The sequence below is a fragment of the Molothrus ater genome, chromosome 5 (genome assembly GCF_012460135.2).
Source record: "Molothrus ater isolate BHLD 08-10-18 breed brown headed cowbird chromosome 5, BPBGC_Mater_1.1, whole genome shotgun sequence".
Taxonomy (NCBI): domain Eukaryota; kingdom Metazoa; phylum Chordata; class Aves; order Passeriformes; family Icteridae; genus Molothrus; species Molothrus ater.
Window position 1 is genome coordinate 61,055,699 of NC_050482.2, and position 27,043 is coordinate 61,082,741.

A 27,043-nucleotide genomic window follows, 5' to 3' on the forward strand; every position below is an offset into this window, starting at 1 on the left:
TCTACCAATCAAATTGAAATGCATGCCTAGTCAGTACAGAATATATGTACAGAAGGAAGAAATTTTATAGATTATAGAAGAACTTGCATAGAGTAAAAATTTTAATGTAAGCATTTAAAAAAGAAATACTACAAGAGCATGTAGTGACAGGACAAGGGGGAATGGCTTCAAACTGAAAGAGAGTAGGTTTAAATTACATATTCCATAGGAAGAAATTCTTTACTGTGAGGGTGGTGAGGCACTGGAACAGGTTGCCCAGAGAAGCTGTGGCTGCCCCATCCTTGGAAGTGTCCAGGTTGGATGGGACTTTGAGCAACCTGGTCTAGAGGAATGTGTCCCTGCATATGGCAGCAGGGTTGGAATAAGATGACCTTCCAAGCCAAGCCATTCTATGATTCTGTGATGAATGAAAATGATGTGTTGGATAAACACAAGGGTATTAATGAGCTCTTATTAGTGAGATTGCAAAAACACCAGATTGGCTCTTCCAATCTAACAGAGCAGAGCAGAGCAGATTGGTTGTTGAACTGCTTCCACAGGATGATGGCAGCAACAAGTATTATCAGCTTTGGACTTGAAAACACAAGATTACTGACGGGAGACTGAGAGAATGTCTCAGGGAGGCTGAAGTGTGGTAACACAGAGATTCAAGAACAAAACCAAAAGCAAGCAGAAATTAGAACCTGAACAGAGGAAACAATACTTGTGTTATCCTTTCATGAATGAGAGGAACATTATTGATACATTGTGTCAAAGACAAAATGCAGTTAGTTCAACATGAACACCATTTCACAACTACATATTTAAAGTTGGCCTTAAAAAATTTCATTTCATAGGTAATACTCAATTAGATGCCCATCTTATTTTCCAGGCTGAAAAACAGAGAGAATCCTTTTGGTGAAGTACCAACCAGTGATCCTAAATGTAATATGCAATAGAAATTAACAAATCCACAGATCACTAGAGTATACACCATATTCATAATTTAACACATTTCTCATGCCTCAAAATGTAGAAATGTGCTTCAAGGAAAGAAGCTGAAGTATTTGTTATTTTATGAATTTCACCTTCACTTAAAGAGACAAGAAACTTTTTAACAGAACATACTTTCTTACCTCTATGTTGTTATTCATTAACCCACAGGCATCAGCAAAGTCTGGATGTTTGGTATTGATATAAGCTAACTCAATGGCCACCAGATTATGAACCTGTAATGCAAAATATTCCCAGATCAAAAATTCAGGGAGTAAACCTAATGCCAGTGCAGAGCAATGACCTACAATGCTGGCAAGCACAGCCTAACTGCCCATAGCAAAGATCACTCAGTCACAAACCACCTACAATAAGTGAACCAGGGGCAGATGGTTCACTGTGAGGGACAGTGAATATAAAAAACTATTTTTGCTGTTCACATCAAATGCAGAGTCAAATACTGAAACACTCTACTTCCCAACAGGCAGTCCTAATCAGATTTTAATATTAAAACATTTATTTAAAGGTACAAGTTGAACTTTTAGTTTTCACTAGGTAAAGGGCATTACATGCCTCTGAAACACACAGAATAAGGATTACAATTTAATTTTCATCACTGCACCCCAAACTCTACAGTAATTGCACAGCTTCTGTTACAAAGGAGGGAAATAACCTATATGAGGAAGACTAGAAGATGTGAAATTGTAGAATTCTTCTTGGGAAATTGAAACATAGGGGACAACATGCTTCACCCTAACCCCACCCGTTTGTTTTATATGTATCTATACTCTAATATAGAAGAGTGTGTACATATTAAATGTGAACACATCAAAACGTGTACATATTAAATAACTATCAATTTAACAAATAAGTTAAGATTCCTTTAATAACTTGGGTTCCTGTGCAAACAGAAACATCAAGACTCCAGAAAACATGCACTTTTACCAGCAAAATTACAGTAGATGGAAACTTACCATTTCATTTGTGACAGGAAGTCTCCTACGCAAAAGACAAGTTACTACTTCAACTATGGCATCGTGCAATTTAGGAAACCTCAGTAATTCCTAAAAACAAACCCAAATTTTACTGGTGAGACTTCCAGAAGTTTTTAAGCAAGTAATCACACACCCACACACAGGCCATGATTACAATCCCAGCTGCAGAGCATGCATTTTTACCTGTGTACTGTAATTACTACAGTGCTGGATAATCCTCTGCATTTCCTCATGAACCAGCTCCACACAGCGCAAGCTCGGTTCTTCCAAACGTTTGATTTGCCTTTTTACCAGCAACTCAAAGGAAACCTCAGGAACAAACAAGGCAGGACGGGGACCCTGGTTCAAAAGGAGGGAAAAAGCTGCTAAATTGCTTATAAAACATGAAGCATTTTTAAGAAGTAGCATTTAATGAGGCCCAGAATAAATCAGGTCACACTGATACCCAGAGGAAATCTCAAGTATATGTAAAAATAAAAGCTGTAAGTTCCTATCTTTAAGACAAAATGTATTAAACAATGATTAACTAGTATCCTTATACAATCTCAGAGATTTCTACCTACTCATGTCACTTTAGGCTTACAAATCTGAACAATGCTTCTGCACATCTGAGGATCCAAATTTTGAAGAAATACATTATAAAGACAAAGACATTTTCTTTCTAATTTCAGAGAGAGAAACTGCCATTATTTATTGGACAGTCCTGGACAACTAATGCCATACCAACAAGATAGGTGAATTTCAGTGTTTGGAGTAACTTCATTTATGACCCCACAGACCAATGCTTAGTTACACATATAACATCTCTGACCTGAAATATGACATCTTTCCTGTTACTAAATCCTGTTTTTACATTTTACATTTACAGGAGGATAGGAACATACACACAGATCATTGCTATGAAGTACCTCATGCTCCAAGATCATGCAGAAACCTGCCTGTCTGTCCACACACAACAGACACAGTACAAAAGCAGACTGACATGTCTGACATTCAAAGTCAAGCTCGAAGGAGTGAACATTTTATTATATACTGCAAAATTTAAAAGTGGCCTTACTCCGTTAATTCTCAGCAACACCAATCCCCATATTAGCAAGAAACCAAATCTGCCAGGAAAACACTGAACCATCTCAAAGTTGTGCCTCTTATAAAGAATTAAACCTTAGCTTCCTATCTAACATACAGCCACAACACTCAGAAATACAGAAGAACACTCACAGTGGCATTTCTAATGGCAGTCAGAATGTCAATTGTGTTAAGGCCACCCAGAGGGTCAACAGATTCTAAAGTTCTTCCAAAAGTCTCATGAAAAATATAACAGATTCTGGCTCCACCACATCTGAAAGAAGAAAATAATAACTGAAGTAGCAAATAAGAAGAAGAAAGCTCTCACTGAAAACCTTTTTTACAGTTGCTTGGATTCCAACTTTTTTGAATATGTTATTCAAAAACAGTGTAGTAATACTGCCAGTGAGAGCCAGTAAGAGCCATTGGGTGAACCAAACCACTCAGTCAATATTGCAGGAAATCATCTGTACTTACAGCTCTGAAGTCTCTATGTATTTTGCTGTTCCTTCAATAGTATTACAATATTCTGTGGCAAATTTGGTGATCAGCTGCAATAAAGTAGCACTTTTGTCTTCAACAGGTTCCCCATAGCTGTTCAGTAGAGACTGGTACTGGGCAGCTAAAACATTAATTCTGGTTTTCAGTTCTGGCAAGCAATCCCTGATATGATGCATCAGCAATCTAAAAATAGAAAACAGTCCCTCATTAGAAGGGAGGAAAGTCTCAGCTTTATCATCTCCATCAAAACAGAGAAAAGACACAAAATAACCACCAAAGGAAAACATTTACTTGGGAAAATTACAGTAAATTCAGAAATTGAGAGAACCAGAGCTTGCAACCAGAGTTTTCTTTAATGCATTACTGTACAGCACCAAAAGAGACACTAAGGGCAAAAAGAAAGGTCTGCACATATGTCTAACCCATCAGTTTATGTCTTCAAGGAATACCTGTTCAGTGTTCTAGCAAGATACTTGGTTCCATTTCTATTGGCAAGGGAAGGATATTTCTTCTGAAGAAACCCATACTCATCACGAATGGAATCAGCCACACTCTTCTTATTGTTAATATCCAACTGACTCCTGAAGGTAAAAGGCAAAGTTGCACACTAGTTACTGGATGCAAAGTAAAAGTAAGTTACACTTCTGCTTGTCTGGACAGAACATTTACAACTGGGTTTTGCTTTACACACATAACTCACCTTCCTTAGACTTTAAAGGTTTTTATTTGTTTCTCCATGCAGCATAGTCAACAAATCTGTATTGGTAGCAACTATACACAGAGTAAGCAATGCTCTTACCAAAACTACATGAGATTTGACCTAAATAAGGTAAAAAAATACAGCAAACAGAACCACAGTCATATGCAGTTAGGACTAATATTTACAGGACCTGTGCTGGATCAGAGCTAATGTGAACAGCTGACCAGAGCACCTCTCAAGCTGAAGGACAACAGCAGAAGTGGTGACACTACAGTTCTAGAAGTGTCTCTACTCCTGTCTGCATTAGCAGTTGGTTGAGTGGAAGAACAAAGGCTTTGAGAAGTGAGCAACAAGTTTCTCACTTGCTTATTCAGAAGTTTATTTCAACATTGTCACCTTATTTTTAAAGCTATATTCATGGCTAAAAAAGCAGAAGCATTACTTCATATTAACAGAGTTTTAAAAATAGCACCACTGTGCCCACACAGACCTATTCACTACTCCAATGATGCCAAGTTTCACTGGAATCACTCTTCCCATGAGCACATCCATAGCATCAGTGCCAGCATCCATGAGATCCAGCTTTGTGATAACAGCAAGGGTTCTTCGACCTACCAAAAGGAAAACACTCACAGGGATGTTCTGATTTCATCAGAGTACCTAAAACTCATAATTCAGCAAATGGAGAATTAGTGACCTAAATTCATTAAATAGGGAAATATTGCCCATCTAAACCAGTAGGTTAACACACACAGGATTTGTCTGGGACCTCAATATTTCACAAGCTCTTGCTCTGAAAAAAAAAACGTGCCAAGAACCTTTTCTTTAAAATATAACACACTTTTTGAGTCTAAAAAAATAAACCAGCATCTCAGTAAAATCAGTAAATTCTTGAGTCTTGAAACTTTCATGTGAGTGTAGCTACTTTAGTACTGTAGTTCTTACTATATAGCATTACTCCTGAAGAACCTGCAACATGATCTGCCACTCCAGACCTTTAAGTTTCAGAATTTTGGGAAGGGATCCAAAAGACACTGTCAATCATTTTACAGGAGTAAAATAAAAGGGATATCTTGAACCAGGATGGTTTAACTGAGCAGACTGCCAGAAGAGGCTTTCCCTCAAGGTTATGTGGCAGACAAGTCAAAGCAGACTCGGAGTTTGAAAGCAATCAAGAAATGTTACGTTTTATGGAAAGAAAAATTTGAGGGTACCAACACTAAATTTTAGCCTAATTTCTGTATGTTAATTTTCCAAGTGTATTAATCCATGTTCTTTCAAATCACACAATGCCATTTGTTAGTCAAGGGTACTGACAGCACTTTGCAAAAGCAAGAAGCAGGCAGGCAGTAGCTTCAGATCTGTTTCAAAGTCCTTAGGTAAATTTAAATTATAATCTTCCTACATAAATACAGGGCACAGAATTCATCTTATCCTTACCAGAAGTCACTAAACTAACAGACAGTAAATTACTTAGGTGGGGGTGGCATATTTTCTCTACCAAAGGAAACAATGTTAGACAATAAAGCATGAAGTTGCCCTAAGAGACACTGCCCTAAGAGACCACTGTGAACTACTAAAACTCTGGAAACCCCGACCATTCTTAACACCATTTTGCTGCTGTGGAAACAGAAGTGACTTCATGACTATTAGAACAGTTACTTGGCCTGCTGGCAAGCCAGAAATCTATCAGTTATTGATTCATCCCAGCAGCCTCTTGAGTTGCAGAGACTGCAGCAAGAAATCTTTAAGCAAATATCAAACTTCTATTTTCTAGGAAATGTGGTGACATTTACTTTTCTTACTATATTTTGCTCAAACAACGTCAGTTTTATTTTAGGATTGAGTTTTAAAAAGCAGTTGAATTACAGCATCCAGCTAGCCTTGGTGCTTACCATCTGGGTCCACCTCCCGAGCTATTTTCAGGGCTTCAGAAGTGGCCATGTCTGTGTTGGCAGCTGTGACTGCCAGGATAATGGAATTAGGGTTGCTGATGAACTGAAGGATGAGCTCTCTTATTTGAAGTTCAATGTCTTTAGGCTGATCACCAACAGGCACCTAGAGAAAAAACCAAGATGGAACTGTTCAAAATTGTGTCTGTGTACCTGCATGAGGCTTGGTGTCCAAGAACCACGCGCACAACTGGCAGAGTGGGGTGGGGATGTGTGCATGGGCAGGGAAGGAAGTCATCTTGTCATCTTCATGTCTCAGAAAATTATTCTATCTGTAACCCGAACAAGCAGGATCTGAATATTTCTCTTAGGATACCCTCACTTTATACAGCCTCTTATACAAAATACACACAGCCACTCCTGGAGAAGCAATGTGGAGGAGACCTTCCAAGTTGCCAAATACTCATCTATCTGCAGGTACAGCTCTGAGACCTGCAGTGCTACTACTTCTATGGCAAGGAACATGCAGCCCACACACCTACCATCACTTAGATGTAGAAAGAGGAAAAACATAAGCAAATCTATCTCTGACATCAGCAAAGTGCAGCAGAAACCCAAATCTTACCCCAGAAGACAGTGACATGTCAAATTTACATAACACTACTTAACCCCAGGAAAGCAGTTTATCTGGCAACGCAGAACAAAGACAAAGAGTGAACAGGCACACCTTGTTCAAAAATACACACTGAGTCAGAAGAGGAGCATTCTGCACCTTACCTTTGTCATTCCAGGTAAGTCCACAAGAGTCAGATTTACAACATTAGCTGAAAAAATCTTAAGATGAATGGGTTCAGGACTGATCCCCTAGAAATACATTAATAAGAAGTAATAATTACTGCCTTGGATTATTTAAATTCATCACATGAAATCCAAAGGCTATAGTTTCATACTACAATGACTTTCTTTCACCACATACCTTAAAACACATAGCAAGGAAAAAAAGCCAACCATCTGTCAACCAATTCTTTTGTCTTTGTCAGCTGCCAGTTTTATAATTACATAAAGCCAGGTATGTAGAAAAACTAAAGCAAGTTTAACTGAAAGTTTATTTTTTGCACTTTTATTACAGAATCTTGAAGTAAAGCAACAATTCTCTGTCTTTCAGCTGAAGTAATTGTTCTCATGAACACAGTGAAAAAAATCTCAAGATAGCAAGAAGTATTCCCATGTTCTTCATTAGAACAGTTAGGTGCTTTTCACTCCCAGCTGTTGAAACTCTTTAAGAAAGGTTTAAGCAGCAAGAAAATCAATAGCAAGACAACAGATGGACAGTACAGGATTTACCTTATTGTTTCCTGAAATCCTCTCTGTTTCATTTTCTATTTCCTGACGAATTTCATCAAAATCTGTATAGATCTGAAGGAAGAAAAAAGAAGTTTAAAAATCAAAGACAGCATTCACTTACTTAACTGCAAAATAATGTTCTCCAAGGGATGGTGAAAAACTCTCCAACTATACAGAATATTTTAAAAATATGTAAGAATTACTTGTAGTCCTTAAATTGATGTAAACAGGAATGATCAGTGCTAAAAATTTCAGAAATTGGTATTTAATCTGTTGACTAATTCTGTGAGATGGCAGTTATTAGCACTTATGACCAATATCAGACACAAGTTGTTAATTTGTGTCCACCTACAGAGAACTCCAAATACTTAATTCTATTTTGAGTCTAGTTGTAATCCTTTGAAGTTAATAAGCAACATGTAGCCCAAATCCCTTCTCATAGTGAAGAGCACAAAGGGCAGTTTCATTTTCAGATTTGTAATCTGAAATTTTACATTGTAAAAACTGTTCTCCTGCCACTGACCTAAAAAGGTTAGCACAGAGCTATCCTTCCACTGATTTCCTCTCTATTCCTCTCTAACTTTACTTCAATTCTAGCACTGCCTAGAAGGTGAGAAAATCACTTGAAAATAATAAACACTTGTATCATTTATCTGCCAACAAAAATATTACTGTCTTCAAGCAAGAATGCAGCTTTGACTCTTCCTGAGGTGCTAGGTCATCTCAGTTTGTGCTCCTTCACCCTGATGCACATGAGGCTCTTTTTTCTCTTTCTCACAGCTTTCTAACAAACCTCTGAAGTAGTCAATTCTTCAGTGGACTGAAATGACTTGTGCTTACATCTGTCCTTGTCTTTTTGACATCCATTCTGACTTGCGCAATGCACAAAATAGAATAAACAACAAAATAACCCAAAAAGGACTGGGATAACTCAGCAGAATCAATGACCCACACAACAGATATTTTAACATTTTATGTTTTCAAAAGTTTTCTACTCATGAAAAGCAAAACAAATTCTTCAATACTCTGCCATATAGTACAGCAGGTATAATAATACCAATAAACATCTTCTCTTCAGGAAAGTCAAGGGAAGAGATAACAGAATTATGTATCTGTTAACATATTTATGACACTGCTACTTCAGCAAGAGAGTAAACATACCTTATTTTTGGTATGAAGAAATTTACCCCATTCTGCAGCATCTACCTCTGGAAACAAAAATGGATACATGAGAAAAAAGTAGATTTTTCACTAACATTTTTTCCAAGGCCTGTTCATTGAAAACTATGAGATTTTTTTTTTTCAAGCAGCAAAAGAAAAATTAGTTAGCTTTCCACAATTAGGTTTTAAATAGCTCAGTATAAATAGATTTATGATTCTGGCTATTGAAACATTGCACCTCACTACTATGTCTAATTTGTCTTACACAAGGTCCACCTTCCTACCTATGACTGAGCTAATCACCTACCCTGCAATCTTTCAGAAATGGCCTTGTTCACTAAATATCAGCTTGTAACAGAAAACAAAAGAATTATTAGCAATAGCTTAAAAACCTGGGAAAGAAAAGACTAGCATTTAGCATCTTTTTTTCTAAACCATGCAAGTGAGATCAAATTACAGCTGAAAGAAAAAGTTAGAAAAACCTGTAGAACTAAAAGCAAGCAAACAGAAAATACGTAAGAATTCTGCATAACGAAGAAGCCTTAGGAGAACATGTCTCTTCCCAAATCTGTCAAGGACCAAACATCTTCACTCTTGTCAGTCCCCACTGAGGTCCAGAATTACTTGGGGACTATGCAAGAGCAGTCCCAGAAACAGCAAAGAAGGTTTTGTTCAATTCCTGCTTTGTAGCGCAGGCAGCAATTTGCATCACACTGCAAGATATTCACATTTTCACTATTAGGTTTCCAAGTATTAGAGGCAAGTTCCATTTCCAATTTTTAGTTTGGGGTAATTTCCTCTGAGCTCCCTGACACAGCAATCTGCTCTATAAGAACTGTCTACAAGAAATCTGGCCCTTTGGCAAACACATGGTTTACCTACAATCGAGTAATCTTTTTCAAAACATTTTTTTCACTTAAGTTGAAATTTAAGAAAGTTGATCAACAAAGGTTTTTTTTTTAAGGATTTGGGAATTAAAAGTGCAGGAAGTTCTATGAAGCAGCAACGGCACAGAAGAAAAGCAAAAATTATCTCATTCTAATGCAACAAGGTCAGAAAGCTGAAAATCAATCAGATCACAAGACAGCAAAATAATCACCACAGTAGCTGAAGTGTAAAAGGAAAAGTGTAATCAATCAACAATCAATCATGTGGCATGAAATGTATGTGATTAGTGTATATAAGCATGCACTTCAGGTGTAGGGAGAAAAAGCAAGTGGATAAAGGCAACCTTTAGCAAGGTGTCTTGAATTTTTCCATGTAGCAGGGTCTGCAGTTAAAGAGAAACAGCATTGAATGGTGTTTAACATTTTTAATCATATTTAATATAGCATTTTATTCACTTTCAGTACCAGATTCAATTATAAAGAGCACAAATACATGCAGACAGATGTGCATGCTATTCTAGTATTGATGAGAGTGTGTAACATATTAGCAATATGCACAGAAATAAGACCTTAACTAAACACATATAAATGAGGCCTATTAATCAGATAGTCTGTATAACAAAGTTGACTTGATGATGCTTATTATTGCCATACACCTAATGCCAACAGCTCAATGTATTTTCTTATCTGAACACAGAAAACAGCACCACTGAGCTCCACAGAGCTGAACTTCTTTGGCAAAATATATTTCTCATAATTTACTCATAGGAAGAACCAGAAAGAGTAAAGAAACATTTCTAATGTCATTGGAAGTAGTGTTATTGTATGGGAAGGAAATTTGATGCTGTGCATCAATATTTTTGAGACTCAATTGAAGAACAACATCAGTTCTGAGACAGATTTAAGAAGAGACAACATATGCATTATCCTTCTCAACTTTTAATTTTTCAAAGTAGTTACGGAAATTTCGTTACAAAAAAACACCCAACTTCTTACTGAGGGGCTGATGAATTTAAAACTCTATTTTCCTGTGATGTCTGTACAACACCCTGAACAACGACAAAATGGTAAAGATATTTTTGGTTTGGTTTGGTACAAAATTCAGGTGGTACAATAATAATCAACTCATCTGTTTGAAAAGCTTATCTGGAGAGTTGATGTTTTGCTCAGTCAAAGGTGTGTGTGTCATCAACAGAAATATGATTTTTATGGACTGGATCTGTTAAGGAAAAATTTTTAAAACCAGACTTTCACCCCTACTCTTCTGCAGGCACAAGAGCTATGAAGGAAACATCATCAGGAAAAAGCTTTTGTTTGTATTGGTTGGCAAATAGGCAAAATGACATACCAGTCTCCAAAGTAAGTGCAAAATTAAAGGGTTTCTACATTCCAGGTTATTTAACAGGTTTTATTTACTGTTCAGAGGAAACAAAATAAAATGCACATAGAGGAAGAAACTACAATATGTTCGGTATTGTATTGCTCATATCCTCTTGAAAATTAAATCTAAGGGAGTAAAGAGAGGCCTTAAGCCAGGAAGAAAAATAAACAGCAAGATACTTCCAAGTGTTACATTTGAAAGATATGGACCGAGCACTCTTTGGTTATGTCCCTCCTTGGGAGATGATTTCCTTCTCAGACACTGTTTTAGTCTTAAATGATTCTCCTTCTGGTGGCATGGGAATCTGCACTCAGGTACTAGGCTTAGTTCTACGTATAAATAATTTTTTTTCAGTATGATCTATAAGCTTCTTAAAATAAATATTTAAAAGACACACTCAGGTCAGAGACACTGCATTTCAACTTGCTAACATCTATGGAAAAGTTTCCCAATAGATCCAATTTAATGGAAAGGAGTTTTTAGGAAAGGAGGAAGGATTTGCATTTCTCTAAAGGTAAAAATGCTCAAGGCAAGGAGAAAGTGTTTTAGCTAGCCTACATTTAGCAACCCACTTTTCTGGTTTCCACGAAGAATGTTTTTTTATCACTCATTTAACTGGTAAATCAGTCTTCCCTCAGTTATGTTACTTTTTGGAAGCTTTTCAGGCAGTATCTTCAGAAGAATTAATCACCTGATTATACTAAAGATTAAATGCTAGATAAAGGTGTGACAAAATGACACTTTGGTCATGATGAAATCCAGTATTACACACTGTAAGAAATTACTAAAACAGCAGCTATTAAGAACAAACAGATCCTGCTTTTCAAAAAAAAAAACCAAAAAAAACCCACCATATCTCATGAATAAAGCAACAGTCTGTATTTTTCTGGTTTTCCATATCCTGTAGTAAGACCTGCAAACCTTAGTTAATTCCCAGGAAAAGCACATACATTACTTGACTTTTCTCAGGACTGCCCTCCACCAAATTGTACTTGTTATGTCCTACTCTATAACACTCCTTTAAGAAGTTCAATAAAATACAGAGATTACTGACTTCAGTTATTCAGGTATCTCCTCTCTAAAGCAATAGAAATGTTACTCACTTCCAATGGGAGAAGCTGCTGGGAGTCATAAAAGGCCACCACCAGAGAGGATTTCCAGCAGCATGGCAATGAGAACTTCCCAAATACTAACTGTTGTACAATTTTCCCATCCTTGACACCAGCTAGACTGCAAGCACTTTTGAGGGAAAGCTCTTCCTCTCTAGTGCTTCTACAAAGCCAAGCCCAGTGAAGCAGGCAGGCCACACTGTTTGGGAGCTAGGGGTAAGAGATTCCTATCTGAAGGAGAGAGCAAAAGGCTAACAAAACAATATTGATTTATCGAGCAATGGATCTGTATTAATTATTCCTGTGTTCTGGATCAATTCTGTCCACTCAGAATTTGAACAATGTTCAGTTTCCTCTCTTGGAACAAATGAAAAAAAAGGAACCTATAAGCATTTACCACTTGGCCACTGGTATGTTCTCTCTGAGTTTCCATTTCTGAACTACCATTATAGGTCTTCACTGCAAGGCCAATTTAATAATTCACAAGACCAGGCCCAGTTCTCTGATAAGTGTTGCTTCTCTTGCAATTTGATCAGAGAACACCACAGTGTGGTATCATCACATCAAACACACCGTATGTGCTGAATCACTAGAGGCCAACAATAAACAGCAAAAGCATGATGAGAACATTTCCTTCCCATCAAATTACACACATTCTCTGTAGAATATACAGATCAGCCTGCTATAAAAATACAGAACTTCCCATTTAATGGAAAATTTATCTTTGGTATTTTCTGACTCTTATTTATTGCAGTGATCACAGTACAAAGGGTATTACTTGTCCCTCCCTAAGTGAACAGCAGAGCAGTCAAAAGTGCTTTGTGTTAAAAACTGGGAAGCTTTCTGGATGCCAACACTACAACAGAGCTAAAATTAAAGCTTGTAAGAACCACAGAGTAGCATCTATTTTGAAATGGCTGTGTTAATATACAATACCAGTAGAGCAAGCATTATGATGGACACAGGAGACAATCACAAAACAGAAGTCAAAAGAGAAGAGAGAGTTGTACAAAACTCTTTGTGTGCACAGAGAGTTCAATGCCAGCATTCAGAAAGCAGCATGCCAAGACTGATCTCTCTTGTCCAATATTCAACTTGTAAAGAAATTCCTCATCTGGATAAAATCCTTTTCTGCAAGACTATTTTCCTCTGGGAAATCCCAAATCCCTCTTCAACCCTACCTCAACATCCACCTCATTACAGATAAAATTACCTCTAAAAATAGACCTCTAATGGCACTTCTTACAACACAGCACAGCCAGGATAAGAGGTTGTCATCTTTTTTCTTTCCAAGCTACTTGATCCCATCTTCTCAGATGTAACACCACAAACTGAACATAAGCTAGACCAGATCAGTGACAACACCATTTAGACCACAATTTGCCTGAATTTTGGAGAGAAGACATTTCAAATTCAATTGGTAAATCATAATTTCTGTTCTTATCAAATCCCTGTTCTTACCAAACAAGCCCACATCTCTCTCAGAAGAACAAGAGGAGATTATAACATTAATACCATACGTATTGATCATTTTCCCCAAAAAAATCTAAGTGGGCATCATAAATAATAATTTAGCCAAACATCCCTATTAATTTTTAATTTAAAATCCAAATCCCCAAATGAAATGCAACCTAAAACAAAATGGCTCTGCCCTGACTCAGAATACTCCAATTACAAAACCTCCTTTTACACCTGTAAAGTAGCAAAGAAGAGCAAAATAATATTTTACCCTGCAACTCAGACTCCAAGCATTCTGAGAAGTTCTAGAAATACAAACTATACACTGTACAGTACAAGCAATGTAAAACTGCATTTAAAGACATCAAATGTGCCATTTCTAAAACTTGCAAAGAGATTGAATTCTCCATTCTTCAAGGTTTTAAGAACCAAGCAGATACAGACCAAAGAAACCTGGTCTGGGCTTCAGAGTTGGCCCTGTTTTGAGGAGATTGAGCTAGAGGTCTCCTGAAATAATTTCCAGCCTGAATCGTCCCTAAAATTTCTCACATGGTTTGCAGGCTAATTGTTATGAACCCTAACTGTGTTCTCTGCTTGTGACAGTAATGAAGATTGGAGCTTAAACCTTTCAAACAGCACAATACAAGGAACTGTCCTTCAGAAATCAAAGGCCATAAATATTACAGGAAAATAAATGCTGTAAAGAACACCTGATACCTTGACTTACTATTGATAAAAACAAATTAAGAAAAAATTTAACACAATGAGAATTAATATTTATAGTCCCAAGTTTATCATGCCAACAAAAGCCTGTGCAGTTGTTAGAGTCTACATAAAAAAAACCCTTAAGATTTATCTTACAATCAGAAGGTGGTTATGCCTCTGCTGCTCCTAATCAGGAGCATTAGTTGGTATAAAATGAGCATTGAAACTCCCAAGGGACAACTGAGATCACTTTCTTGATCTGCTGAAGGATAAAATAGAAGCAGTACAGAAGACAAGCTTCAAAGTAAAAACCACAGAACATTTAAAATGCCCTGCTTGATGCACTTGAAGTCTCTCAGTGCAGCCCAGTAGGGTGGCATGTGTAAGCTACAGAACTTGTCAGTTCAACTCTGTTTGCATCTACTACAAGTTTGTTTTCATTTCTCCAGAACTCACTTATTTCTGACCCTCCTTCTAAAAACTCTTGTACTCGTCACCCTCTCAATGAAATATCTTATATAAACTGCAAAAGGGGAGGGGATGAAAAACACACATAAGAAAATCATGTTCTCTACACTCCAGACAATTATCTTTACAACTGAAATGCCTGTTTTTCTCAATAGAAATTCCCAAGAACAGGAAAGCTTAAAAAATTAAAGGCATTTTGACTATCCAAAAGATTTTGACTTCATGACATTTGCTAAATGGAAAAAACAGATGTGACAACAGCTGTGTTTTCTTCCAAGCAAATTTTAAAAAGCATACTAGAGTTTTAAGATTACAGCAACTGATTTTTTGTTGCAAAGGACAGGAAAGACTTGAATAAAAAGGCAAAACACATTCTTGGATCACACTTACCATTTTCATCTCCAGCTCCTTTCCGACCATCCTCTGGGGAAACGTGCACCAGCTGCAGAATAAGGGGTCTCCGGGTGACAACTCCAGTACCTCGTGGGAGCAGATCCCTCCCCACAAGACTTTCCAACACAGAACTTTTTCCACTGCTCTGAAAAGTGGAATACAGCTACATTACTTTCTGAAACATAAAAATGCTGTGATGTTTTAGTTTGCATTCATCTGTCTTGTCCTCTGCTACAGAGTGCCTGAAGGAGCTGTGAGAGACTCCCTGCAGACAGAGCAGTGCCACTGCACAGGCACTAAGGGACACAGGTCTGCTACAAGCCAGGTAGGTACAAGCAGGTCTAAACCTGCTTGGGATACTCAGAACAGGTTTCTGTCTACATGGTTTGTCCCATGGTTTTTATCTCTTAAAGTCAAACTAAACTCATAGTAGGTTTCACAAAAATTAATCTCCTATTGAACATTTTCTGCCACAAGTATCAAACTCTCCAGAAACATTTCTGGGAAAAAATGCTTTTCTTTATAATGCTCAGAAAGAAATCTGATGTCTTGTACTATGTCATGTTCTAACATCTTGAAGTAAAATTGCTGGGTAAACCGAGGAATTTAACCCTGGTTAGTATTTGTTAGAACTAACAAGGGCTGGCTGTACTGACACCAGCAGCAGCCATTACACAAACATATATTAACAATGTTTACCTGAGTACACAGGCTGCTACAATGTTATACTGCTTTCTGTTTGAGGTTTGCTTGGATGGGGGGGTTTGTTTGGGTTTTTTTGGTTGGTTGGTTTTTGGGGTTGTTTGTTTTGGTTTTTGTTGGGTTTTTTTGGTTGGTTAGTTTTTGGGGTTGTTTGTTTTGTTGGGGTTTTTTTTGGTATAATGCATTGTATCAGATTGATAAGTACAGACATTGTTTTATACCCTAAACAGAGAAATAAACATTGTTTCATGGCATCCCACTCTCTCTCCCTCTATATATATTTAAGTATTTACATAACAAACTGTAAAAAGTTGTGAAATACTTAAAGGCTGTGTAATTACAAATATTCTTTGAGAGACTACATTTAAAATATTCTCCTGCAGGACTTTTGTGTAAGATTCACAACCAGTCCAACAGCAGCTGTGAAAACCTGGGTCTTAAAAGTGATTCCAAATAAATACCATGTTAAAACTAAGAATAACAAATAGACACAGATATGCCAAGATAATACTCAATCTGATTGAGGAGATTTTGTCTTTTTAATAACACTGTATTGAACTCTCCCAATTTTCTACAACTCTAAGTCTACGTAGTGATGCCATGAGAAAACCAGCTCTGACAGTCATTGCCACCATCTAGGAAATATTTCTGTATTAATGCAACTACCAAACAATTCTCTTGTCAAAAAACAAACAAACAAGAAAACAAAACCAAAAAAGGAAACCAACAGATGCTTCTGACAGCTGGAATGTGCATTATGTAACTGCTACAGAACCTCCACTCAGTCTACCAGTTCTGAAGCAACAGATTTGAGACTTCAAGCAAATTATATCACCTAGCATAACATGATATAAAAAAAGCGATGAATATCCTTAAATCTCACAAATTTAGTGACATTAGGTGACTTTTCTAAAACTGAAAAATAGATCAGAGGTCAACCAACATGTTACTCTCAGACAGTACATTTCTACTAGTGCAGTAAAACAAGACACAAATATATTATATGAGAGCTTTAAAAACTACTGAAATAGGGCTTGTATGCAAAATGACAAAATAGATATTAAAATACAAGGCAAAACCCCTATAAAGTTTGAACAGCAACAAATGAAAGCCTTCTTTTATTGTACCACTTTATTGTATAGGCTTTATGGCCCAGAAAAAAAAGATATTTTATCAAAAATATCATTTGTCTCAATAGGCAAATAATACACCAACACAGATTATGTGTATTATTCAAAGTAAATCTAAATCACATTTGACAGCAGTGAGATCAATGATTTAGAAATACTTGGGAAAAGAGCAGGGTCAAGCAGAAATACAGCCTTATTAAGATTTGTTTTTCCTTCAAAAGACTCCTCTAGAAAGTTATTAATAATTTTCTTCAACTGTCCTTCTCCAAATCAGCTTTGGACACCTTCCCTGCAAGCAGCTCACAACAGACCATTGGGCACTGAACTCTTCCCAAATAACTTAAGAACCTGACCAAAGCATGAACTAGGTCTGCAAGCCTCCCTGAGCAAGTTCCTGTTCTAGCCCACTTTTGAAGAACTACTGATATTAGAGACTGAGAAAAAACAAACTTCACAGAGACAAGTAACAAACCACCTCTCAACAAACTTACTTAAAAAAAGTGAAATGCCTAACCAAAAAAATGAGAGATGATAAAGGCTCATCTTCTGCATTGGAAAAAAAAAACAAAAACAAAACAAAACACAAAGACCAGTGCTTCATTTATTAAAAATATTCCAAATATTACAAGGCATCTGGATGTGGTACTTGGGGATATGGCTTAGGGATGATTATTCTGGGTTGATGGTTGGACTAGATGATCTTGAAGGTCTCTTCCAATCTTGGGGATTCTGTGGTCTCTTGAGCAAGATTTTCTTAGGCATGGGAAAAATGATGACTCAGTCTCACAGGGCTGGAGATCAGACTTAGATGAAGTAGCTTCTCATGAACACATAATCCAAGCACATAAGGGATAGTAACAAATAGCAGGAATCCTTATCAACAACCTCACCATGAAAGGAAACCAAAATCCATGAGACGAGCTGCTGCACACTGTTGCTCTTTAGTGATTCCAAAGGAGGGGACTGCAGGAAGCTAAAATGGGTACACCAAGCTACGTATAGAAGCAAACCACTGTGTCTTACACCACTCCCAGTTACCTCTGGATGGGGAAGGAACAATCTGGATCCTCTGCAAACACACTAAATGAAACATTACAGTGCTCCATGCATCAGGAAATTCTTTCAAATTGCATTACACTCCCAACTAAAGCAATCTGCTGTTGGAATACAATTATCTAATGACGCACTTCTTAATCTGGACTCCTCAGCATCCATTACCAAGAACTGTCTGGGAACACAGCGCAGGAAGCAGTAAACACAAAGCTGATCTTGTTCTGCCAATGAGGGGGAAGCAAGGGATATGGGTCTGTTAAGAATACAAAGTCAGTTCAGCCACTCCTTCACAGAATAGATGTAGACAGACACTAACTCTGATAACCAAAGGAAATTTAAGGAACGAGTCTGCAGAAGTATCACACTTGTTTTGTCATCTCATTGAAATGCTCGTCGCAATTTGAAGCGTGAACTGAAATGAATTCATTTCATGATGGGTCAAAAAAAGCATTAACAAACTCTAGCTTTTCATAGGTGATCAGGCAGATTTTCCCTCTGGACCCTAATATCTGATCCTAACTTGAAATATCTACTAGTTGTGCTATCTAGAGGAACTTAATAGATGTTGCTCATAAAATAGCAGGGAGGCAAATACAGGAACATCTTGTATCACTCCTTTAGCCTTTGTGTCAAACTACCATGGCTGAGTGCATTACACTCTGCTCTGCCAACCACCATTTGTTTCACAGAGAAACACCTGTGTCTGGTGGATGGTGAAAACCATTTTCCCCTGAAGTACTAAGATAAAAAGACATGATGCACACAGGACTTCAGTATTTTACGTTGTATGTACTGTCAGAGTGTGTTGAAACCATATCAGCACTCTCACTGCCTCTGTAACACCTGTTACATACACCTGCGCATGTTCATCTTTGGCTTGATTAATCTGAAGATGATGTTGACAATCAAGGATGAAGGGCAGTCACTGGGAAACAATTGTGCACTTATGCTCCCAAATTCAAAAGCTGTGAGCTGTAAGAATTGTGATCCACTCCAAATAACTAGCACCTCTACTTTTAACAGTCCTCATGAGGTTGCTTTGCTTTCCAGCCTTCATTTCTTCTTTACTTGTCCCTGCATGTTTCAACTGTGCACACTTAAGTATCAAAAGGCATTTGCTCCCATCCATTACACTAATTCTTTAGAGAAAATGTAGGTTACAATCTGCTGCATTACAAACTACAGTTTTAGGAATTCAGAAGCAGCACACAGCAAGTGCATGATTTTATAATTGTCCAGCTTCATTAACAGCCAGAGATGTTACTTCCAAAAGCACTTTAGGGCCTTTGACAAGTCAGATGGAAGAGACTCCATCTCAAAAATGCTGAAGTAACACTCTGAACAACCATTCAAATTCACCCTATCCCATTTACTTCACTGGCTTTCTTATTCTATTTCCAAATCCTCGTTAGTGTTTCTATTTTAAGAGTTTTCTTCCCTACACCAAACAGAATGCAAAGATGTTTTCTCCATATCAAAAAAAAAAGAACCCTGACCCAATCCTCTTGCAGCACTGAGCTATTCTCCATTTTTAACCCTGCCTAAAGGGCCAAAGGCCTAGAAGACCCTAGAAGGGCAAAGAAAGGATCCAGCGCCTCAGCCTTGTCCATATTCACTGTCCCTGCATCACCTGTCACGGACAGCAGGAAGACTTTATTTCCCTATTTCTCCTTTTCCTTAACTCCTGATCCAGTGCTGGAAGTTCCTGCTGCCTTTGATGCCCTTACCAGTAACAGTGGCTTTCTCAATCCCATCTCTGCCTATGCAGGCAGGATTTTTATATCCCTGAGCGAGCGTGTCCTTGTTTCCACCTCCTGCACGAGTGTGCTGTGCTGAGCCTGAGCCATGAGTTCCCTCAATTCTGCTCTCCCTAGACCTCCACTCATTTTCCCAAGCAAGTGGATGGACTATTGCTTTGTGCTCCATGGGGCTTTCCTTAAAGGAATGCCAGGTCCCTTGTGATTCACTGCCCTCTAGCTCACAGGGTCTCACCAATTAGCTCAGTAAATAAACAAAGTCTGACCTTACTCTTATGAAGTCCATGAAGCAAGAAGGCAAATTAACACAAGGCTCACCTGGAGTCTCACTGATGCACAAGAACCATCAAATGTCTTACAGTCACATGCTTGGATAGGTGACTGTTGGGTATTTCAAGTATTATTAAATTGATAATGGACTTGAATCAGCTGCAACAAACTTCATCTTACAAAGAAAATCATCTTACAAGAATCTCCTGCCTTCCTTTGTCTATCTTTAGACTTCATAAAGTCTTTGTGGAGCCAATGCACAATACATCACCTGTGGGGAAAAAGCCTTGTTGAGGAAACATGTCCAATAAACTACTGGGAAACTTCCAAACCAAAAATTAGTTGAAAGGAGTGTAAAATTTAGCTCATTGCTTTAGAACAGGGCAAACTGGTAAGTTTTCTATTTCATCCAATAGGGAAAAAAATGCAAAGAACTCCTGCAACACAACACAGACTTTTTATAGGAGAGCACAAGAAAATAGAGGCAGTGATGTCAGAATTCCCTATGACTTTTGGAGTGGCACAATACAAATATTCAAGAATGACAGTAAGGAGCTGTGAAGCAAGAGACACCTCTCAATGAGACATACTAACTGCTGAGGAGTTCTATTAAGGAAAGCAATGTATCTGGCTTTGACATCTGAGATGAAATGGTGGCAGTTCTGCACTTTCTGTCATACAAAAAGTACAAAAGTCCTGATGGTAAATCCTGCTCTTGGCAATCTGTACAAATGGAATTTTCTAAATTTTCATTTTATCATTGGGAAATAAAAGCTAATAAAAGCACTTGTGCTGGGATGTTATCCACAGGAATATTACCCACATTGATGCTTTAAAAAGTTACTCGAAGTAGCCAGTCTAGAAGAGTTCAGCCTGCTATACCTAAAGAACAGAAGTATTTCTTTTTCTTTCCTTATTTTGCAAATACAAATTATTCTGGAATAAAAGGTGAGTACACATGCAGTTTCAGAGTCCACAAAGGAATTGCTTTAGTTGGAACAGATAACAAAATTTTCCTATTCAAACTAGGAATGCCCCAAGCTAGGCTGGCTCTAAACAGGTAACAAATTTAAAAATTTATTTACTAATCAAAAAAGAATGTTAAAGCTATAAGCAGGCCAAATGGATTATTTTAAGACATTGTTTGAAACAAAATAACACTTCTAAAAGATGCAGAAGAAACAACAGGCTGATCCCAACTTGAGAAAGCAGTAAAACCAGCATAATGCACTGCTCATTGTTGCAAAATACATGCAAGATCTTGTCCAGACAACAAGACTCTTGTTCCTGCAGGGCATTCCCTATTTACTTGAAAAGAGAACTCTCCTGAATAAGTCAGGGGGAGACTCAAAGTCACAGGAACTACCTCCACATAAAACAGCTTATGTACCAGCCGTAAAGAACTGGCACAGCTCAGGCCAAACTCTACAGAAATCCTGCATTTACACCATATCTACCTGCAGACAAGTGCCAAACAACTGCAAATACAGCAATGATTAGCAGATGTTTTCTTCCTCAGTACATCAATTCCCAAAGCCCTCCAATAATTCATTTAAGAAAAATTGCCTAATCTAAGTAGAAACAAGTTACAGACTCTCAGTTACATCATGGAACTGTGGTATTTGAAGAGTCACATTTGCAAGCCAGATATCCTGACCTCACACAGTACTGTGCATACTGCTATATTCATAACTGGCAGTAAAGTAAATCAAAACAAAACCAACTTGCATATTCAAATTTTAAAAGTTCTAAACAACAGCACTATTAAAACAAACCCAAACCCCAAATCTCCAATTTAGTCAACCTTCTGGCTACTACACAAACAAATCTTTTCCAAGAACTACCTACACAGGCATTTTCTCTCCAGATTGTGAAAATCAAATGCCTGTGCTGTTTTAATTCTCTTCCCCTCCATCTTCCTGATAATATGTTTTCTTTGCAATGTGCCTCCTGGACAACATACAAGATTCACCTGGTCTAATTAAAACACCAGTTTTCCAAGGAAACAACTGCCAATCACAAGATGAACACAACAGGGCCCTTGCAGTAAAGCACCAAAAGAAAACAAAGCACACAAACAAACAAGAAAAGAGAAGCACAAGACTTCTTTATCCACATCCTTCTACAACTGTGAATTCTGTGCAGACTCTCCACTCTTCCAAAATAACCAGGCATTTGCAAACAATGAAATTAATATCTTCTAAATGGTGTTTAATAATGTTCTCATATTAAGAATCATAAAATGCTAAAATGCAGGATCAAGTTATTAGACCTATAATTTTATTTTAATTCATATGAAGTCTGCAGATAGAAACTGTGAAAATGCCACCCTTTTAATCACAGAAACCTTCAGCACCCAAAAAGTTCAGCTGTTCAGAAACACAGGGAGCCCATGAGAGAAAAGAAACAGCACAACACTAAACGTTGCTTGCACTATATCATATCAGCAGCAACATTTCTATTATGTCTGGTAAATGCAAATAGCTAATTAATGTCAGCCTCACTTTGCTGCTTGTCTGAAACAAACACAACAGTCAGGGCATGACTTGACAGGAGCAAAAGATGGCAAAAAAAGGAAAACAGTTACACCCAAAACCAGAGACTGTAAATGTCAGATATGGAAACAAAGAAAAAAAAAAAAAAAAAACAAATGAAATCAGGAGTTTGCAAAACATTTGTGAGAAAAAACAAACTGTCCCCAGCCAGCGTGGAAGCAATGCTCTGGTTACATCTCTATTCAAATGTAGATACAAATGGGGTTTTTGCATCTGTTTGAATTGCTTGAAAGATCCTTGGACAAAACAACAAAAACAAAACCCCACAAAAATCAAACCAACCACCCAGCAAGAGAGGAAGGAGGAAGACATAGCTGTGCCTGGCATGGGGCTTTCCTTGTTGCTTGGTACAAATTGGAGCTTCCTTCACCTCCAACTGGCTTTTTGCCAACACAATGTAGGCTACACTGAATGAGCTAAGGGGCTTGAATTTCTGTTCCCCTGCCAGGGAGAGTCACAGAAGCTCTGCAAGAACACCTGAAGTTCCAGACAAAGGTGCCAGTCCCTCTCAGACAGGATGCTTTGAGAGCACCTGCTGGATTCATCTCCTCATCCCACTAGCCAGGACTTCATCACCTTCCCATTGCTGTCAACTTCCTAACAGCCAAATTTAGCATTCTTCCAACTACTTATCTTACCAGGACATCAATTTATACACATCCACGTGCTCAGGCTGTGACCTCAGAACAAGAAACCTTCCACCTTACAATCAAAAAGTGGTTTAGCATTAGCATCAAGCATACTTACACCAAACAGTAAAAAAAAAAAAAAAAAAAAAAAAGGAATAAATGTAATGCTTTTCTGTGAGCCAATCCCAGGGGAACATCCAAGAGAATGGATTTTTTAATTAATAAATACTGTAAACTACACCTCCCCATTTAGTCTCAAAATGGCATTGGCAGAAGACTGAGCAAAAGTCAGTCCCTAAATGTACACAAGAAAGGTCACTCAAAAAATCTCACTTGTCAATTCCATCACTTGCTGCATCAATTTCACTACAATGTCTGTACTTCAATTAACACTACCAAGTGCAAAAAAAGCCCAAAAGGTGTTTTTATAATGTCAGTATTAGAAGAATTTTGCTACAAAGCTGACACTAAAGTTTGTATAAAACTAAGTTGATGACTACTAAAAACCCCAAACATAGTCCAGGAATTAATGGCACAAAAAATAAAGACAATTCATTGTTACCTACTTCTAGGCAGGTATTTTGTTGTCTGGCTGGTTTTCTTGAATTTATTCTAAATCTTATGATCACTTTGGTAGTGTAGGCAATTAATTTTTGTGATACCACCTATCCACACAAAGGCCATAATTAACTAAATTACTTTTCTTCCCCTTGCCTCCTTTACTGTAGTCTTAATGTGTTTAGTTGAGGCACTTCAATACCACCCTGTTATCCCTTAAAATATAGAGCATAAAGCATTTGTATAAACCAGAACACTGGGTATTACAACATCACTGAACTAGTATTTTTATATCATATTACTAACCTGGACACTTCTCTTTTTTTGCAATTCAGTCATACAGTTCTAAAAATGGAACTGGAATACTGAATTGGGGAAAAAAATAGAACACCTATCTGGAAATGGCAGAAAAACCCTGAAACAGTGAAGAAAAATTGGCAGTCTGAAGGTGTCCTCTGAGTTCTACCAGCACAGTCCCCAGTTTTCTTAAATGCCCCTGTACTAGGATACAGAAATAACTCACACAATATTTATGGGGAGAATGAGAAGGAATTCTCATATGACTGAATGGCAGGAAAACCACTACAAGTGCAAGAGCCCATCTAGATGGGCAAAATTTACTGAGAAACAATTCACAATTAGCACTAAAATGTATCTAGAAAGAGAAAAAATTAAAACATTTCAATTGCTAAGGGCACAAGGGAGGTAGGAAACAAATCCCAAACAACAGAGGTGGGGGAAAGGGAACATGGGAAACGGAATTAAGGCTTATGAACAGCTTCTAGTCCTAAATACTCTAAAAAATAAAGAATTAACTTAATGCACAGAATGAGAAGCAGAGAAAGACATAAGCACAAATAAACAAAAGGGTAGAGGAGAGAAAAATAAACAAAAAACTACTTCAAAAAGCATTTTTCCTCTCCTTGCTGAATATGTAAAAAGGTCATTTAAAAAAAGCAAGTGGCAAATTGGAAGCAAGAAAGCATAACTCAATTAACAGAGAATTACAGCAACCTTAAATGGCAGCATTTGCTTCCTGCAAGAAAAATGGAGGTGAAAAATTCAAGACTGTTTATTGTGAATATTACTCAAAGACAGCAAAGCAAAGACAGCATATACCAGTGGGCTACAGACACACCAGCTGTGTGAACAAAGTTAAAGGCCACACAGCACTTCACAAAGAAACAAGACTGTCTAAAAGGCACACATAAAAAAAAAGGAAAAAAGCTACCAGCAGCAAAACTACCAGCTCTAATGCCATATCTGACACATCTCTAGAAATCTGGTCTCCAATAAGCTAACTCCAAATTAATAGACTAATAATATTTTATTTAAACTAAAACTAATTGCATAAAATAACCATCATGGAATTATTATGTCAGTAAAGACAATTTTTTCTTCCAACAACGCTGACTAAAACAAAAACACCCCAAGATACAGCTTGCTAGATATTTTGCTAGATATTTTTCTGGAGTCCATAGAGGACTTTGTTTTGGCACGACAGGAAATTTCATGCTAATTCAAGAGGGCTCATAAATATCATGGATACAGCACTGAATAGATATTGATACTGACGGGGAGACCACTGAAGGCAAACAAGTCAATACTGTTTTAACTCTCAGTATTTACTTATGGAAAGTATTTACACCTAGGAGAAGGTAACTGGGACAGAGTTGATAAAAGTATTTTTAAAAAATGCCACTTCCATATATTTCATAAAGTGAAACTGGAAAAAAAACTTTTTTAATCTTACATAGAAAAATGCCATTGCATTTACACATACAGCTGGTGTTTTAAGATATCAATAAAAATCCTGAGTACAGAGTACTTGGTCTTGAAGTCTTTGATGAGCAAGCTACTGTCAAGGAGCACAGCACATTCAATACGCATTTAAATTTCACAGAAACAAAATGAGAGATCCATTTAGCTTCAAATCTTAGCCTCATCTTCTACTCCCTTGTGAGCGCCGCAGTTCTGGTCAGGCATATTCAGCTGCCAAAAGTTCTGCTGTAGAGCAGCATCCCATTTGAAGAGATAGGAGAGGCTCTGAGCTATCTCCGAGCCCAGGAGCATTACCAGGCTCACACGCACGTGTTGCAACTGTTGCAGCCAAGAGTCGCCGGCCTCGCCTGTCGCCTTCACTCCCCGGCACCAGCTAAGACAAAGAGTCCAAACGGCACAAGAACTCGGGGCAAAGGAAAGGAAAGGACAGCCATCCACGCCCGCAAGATGCCGTCCCGCTAGCACATCCCTTCCGTCCGCCCTCGCTGCACGGCCGCTGTCGAAGAAGGGAAGCCACTGACCGGGCGCGATGGCGGTCACGCTGACGCACCGGGGCGGCTGCCGCTCCCCGGGTCCCCGACACCACCCGCATCCCCTCGGTTCGGGCCGGAGCCACGGGGTCCGGGGGCACCGGCCCTGCCCGCAGCCCCGCGGAGCTCCCCGGCCCCTCCAAGCGCTCCGGAGCGGCGCCCAAGGGCGGGCGGGCGGCGGCGCACGAGGCGCTCCCGGCGCACCCGGGGCTGAGGCAGCGGAGCCGCCGAGGGCGTGCGGGGGGAACGCGGGCACCGAGGGCGCCCCACCCGCCCTCGCCCGCCGCGTCCCCCCGTGCCCTTGGCGGAGGCAGCCGCGGCTCCGCGGCGGCGGAAGCGCGATGGACACCCCGAGCTCGCCCTCGGGGCGGGGAACGCCCGCGCCCCCGGCCCGGCCCGCCTCACCTGCGTGCCCACCACCACGATCTGCGGCAGTTGGATGATGTCGGCCCCCACCGTGTTGAACACGTCCTGCAGCTTGTTGATGACGGGGATCAGCGCCTCCATAGCGGCGGGGGAAGGGACGGGGCGGGCGAGGCGTCGGCGGTCGACGGACGCGACGGGCACCGGCGGCTCCCTCAGCCGCCCCCTGCGCCTGCCGCCATCGGCGCCGGCCCCCGCGCACGGCCCGGCCCCCGGCAGCCCCTGCGCGGCCGCCGCGCGCACCGCCGCCGCCGCCGGGCACCATGGGAGTTGTAGGCCCTGGGGCTGAGGGGCCCCGCCCGGGCCGCGCCCTGCTCGGACAGCGCCGGGGGCGCGGGCGCCGTGCTGTTGTTGTGTCGCAAAAACTGCCGGGTTTTATTACACAGAATCAGAGAGGCTGGAAAAGACCTCTGGGATATTTGGGTCCAGCCTGTGATTGAACGCCTGCATGTCAACTAGACCGAGGCGCTGAGTGCCACCTTCCTCAAACAGTCCCAGGGACGGTGACTCCAGCACCTCCCATTCCAATGCATCTCCCAATGCACAATCACTCCTTCTGTGAACAAATTCATCCTAATGTGAAAAGTGCGGATTATATGGCTCTACGCAGATATTTACTATAT

At 39.1% G+C, this 27,043-nt stretch overlaps 1 protein-coding gene across 4 annotated transcripts in view; it reads right to left on the reverse strand.

Moving 5' to 3' along the window:
• The window catches only part of DNM1L (dynamin 1 like), a 36,419-nt gene extending 9,817 nt beyond the window's left edge, over window positions 1–26,602 (reverse strand). For 2 of the 4 annotated variants that reach the window (XM_036400233.2, XM_036400231.2), the window contains exons 1-14: window positions 26,403–26,602; window positions 15,029–15,176; window positions 9,862–9,900; window positions 8,631–8,677; window positions 7,470–7,541; window positions 6,903–6,989; window positions 6,129–6,291; window positions 4,724–4,844; window positions 3,983–4,114; window positions 3,510–3,716; window positions 3,186–3,306; window positions 2,151–2,306; window positions 1,947–2,036; window positions 1,116–1,208 (exon numbers count right to left, since the gene is read on the reverse strand). In XM_036400233.2, the coding sequence (XP_036256126.1) occupies window positions 1,116–1,208; window positions 1,947–2,036; window positions 2,151–2,306; window positions 3,186–3,306; window positions 3,510–3,716; window positions 3,983–4,114; window positions 4,724–4,844; window positions 6,129–6,291; window positions 6,903–6,989; window positions 7,470–7,541; window positions 8,631–8,677; window positions 9,862–9,900; window positions 15,029–15,176; window positions 26,403–26,504 (1,578 nt within the window). In that variant the 5' untranslated portion in view covers window positions 26,505–26,602. The remainder of the gene's footprint in view (window positions 1–1,115; window positions 1,209–1,946; window positions 2,037–2,150; window positions 2,307–3,185; window positions 3,307–3,509; window positions 3,717–3,982; window positions 4,115–4,723; window positions 4,845–6,128; window positions 6,292–6,902; window positions 6,990–7,469; window positions 7,542–8,630; window positions 8,678–9,861; window positions 9,901–15,028; window positions 15,177–26,402) is intronic. The other 2 variants (XM_036400234.2, XM_036400232.2) reach the window with 1 other exon arrangement.
• Window positions 26,603–27,043: the final 441 nt, after the last annotated feature.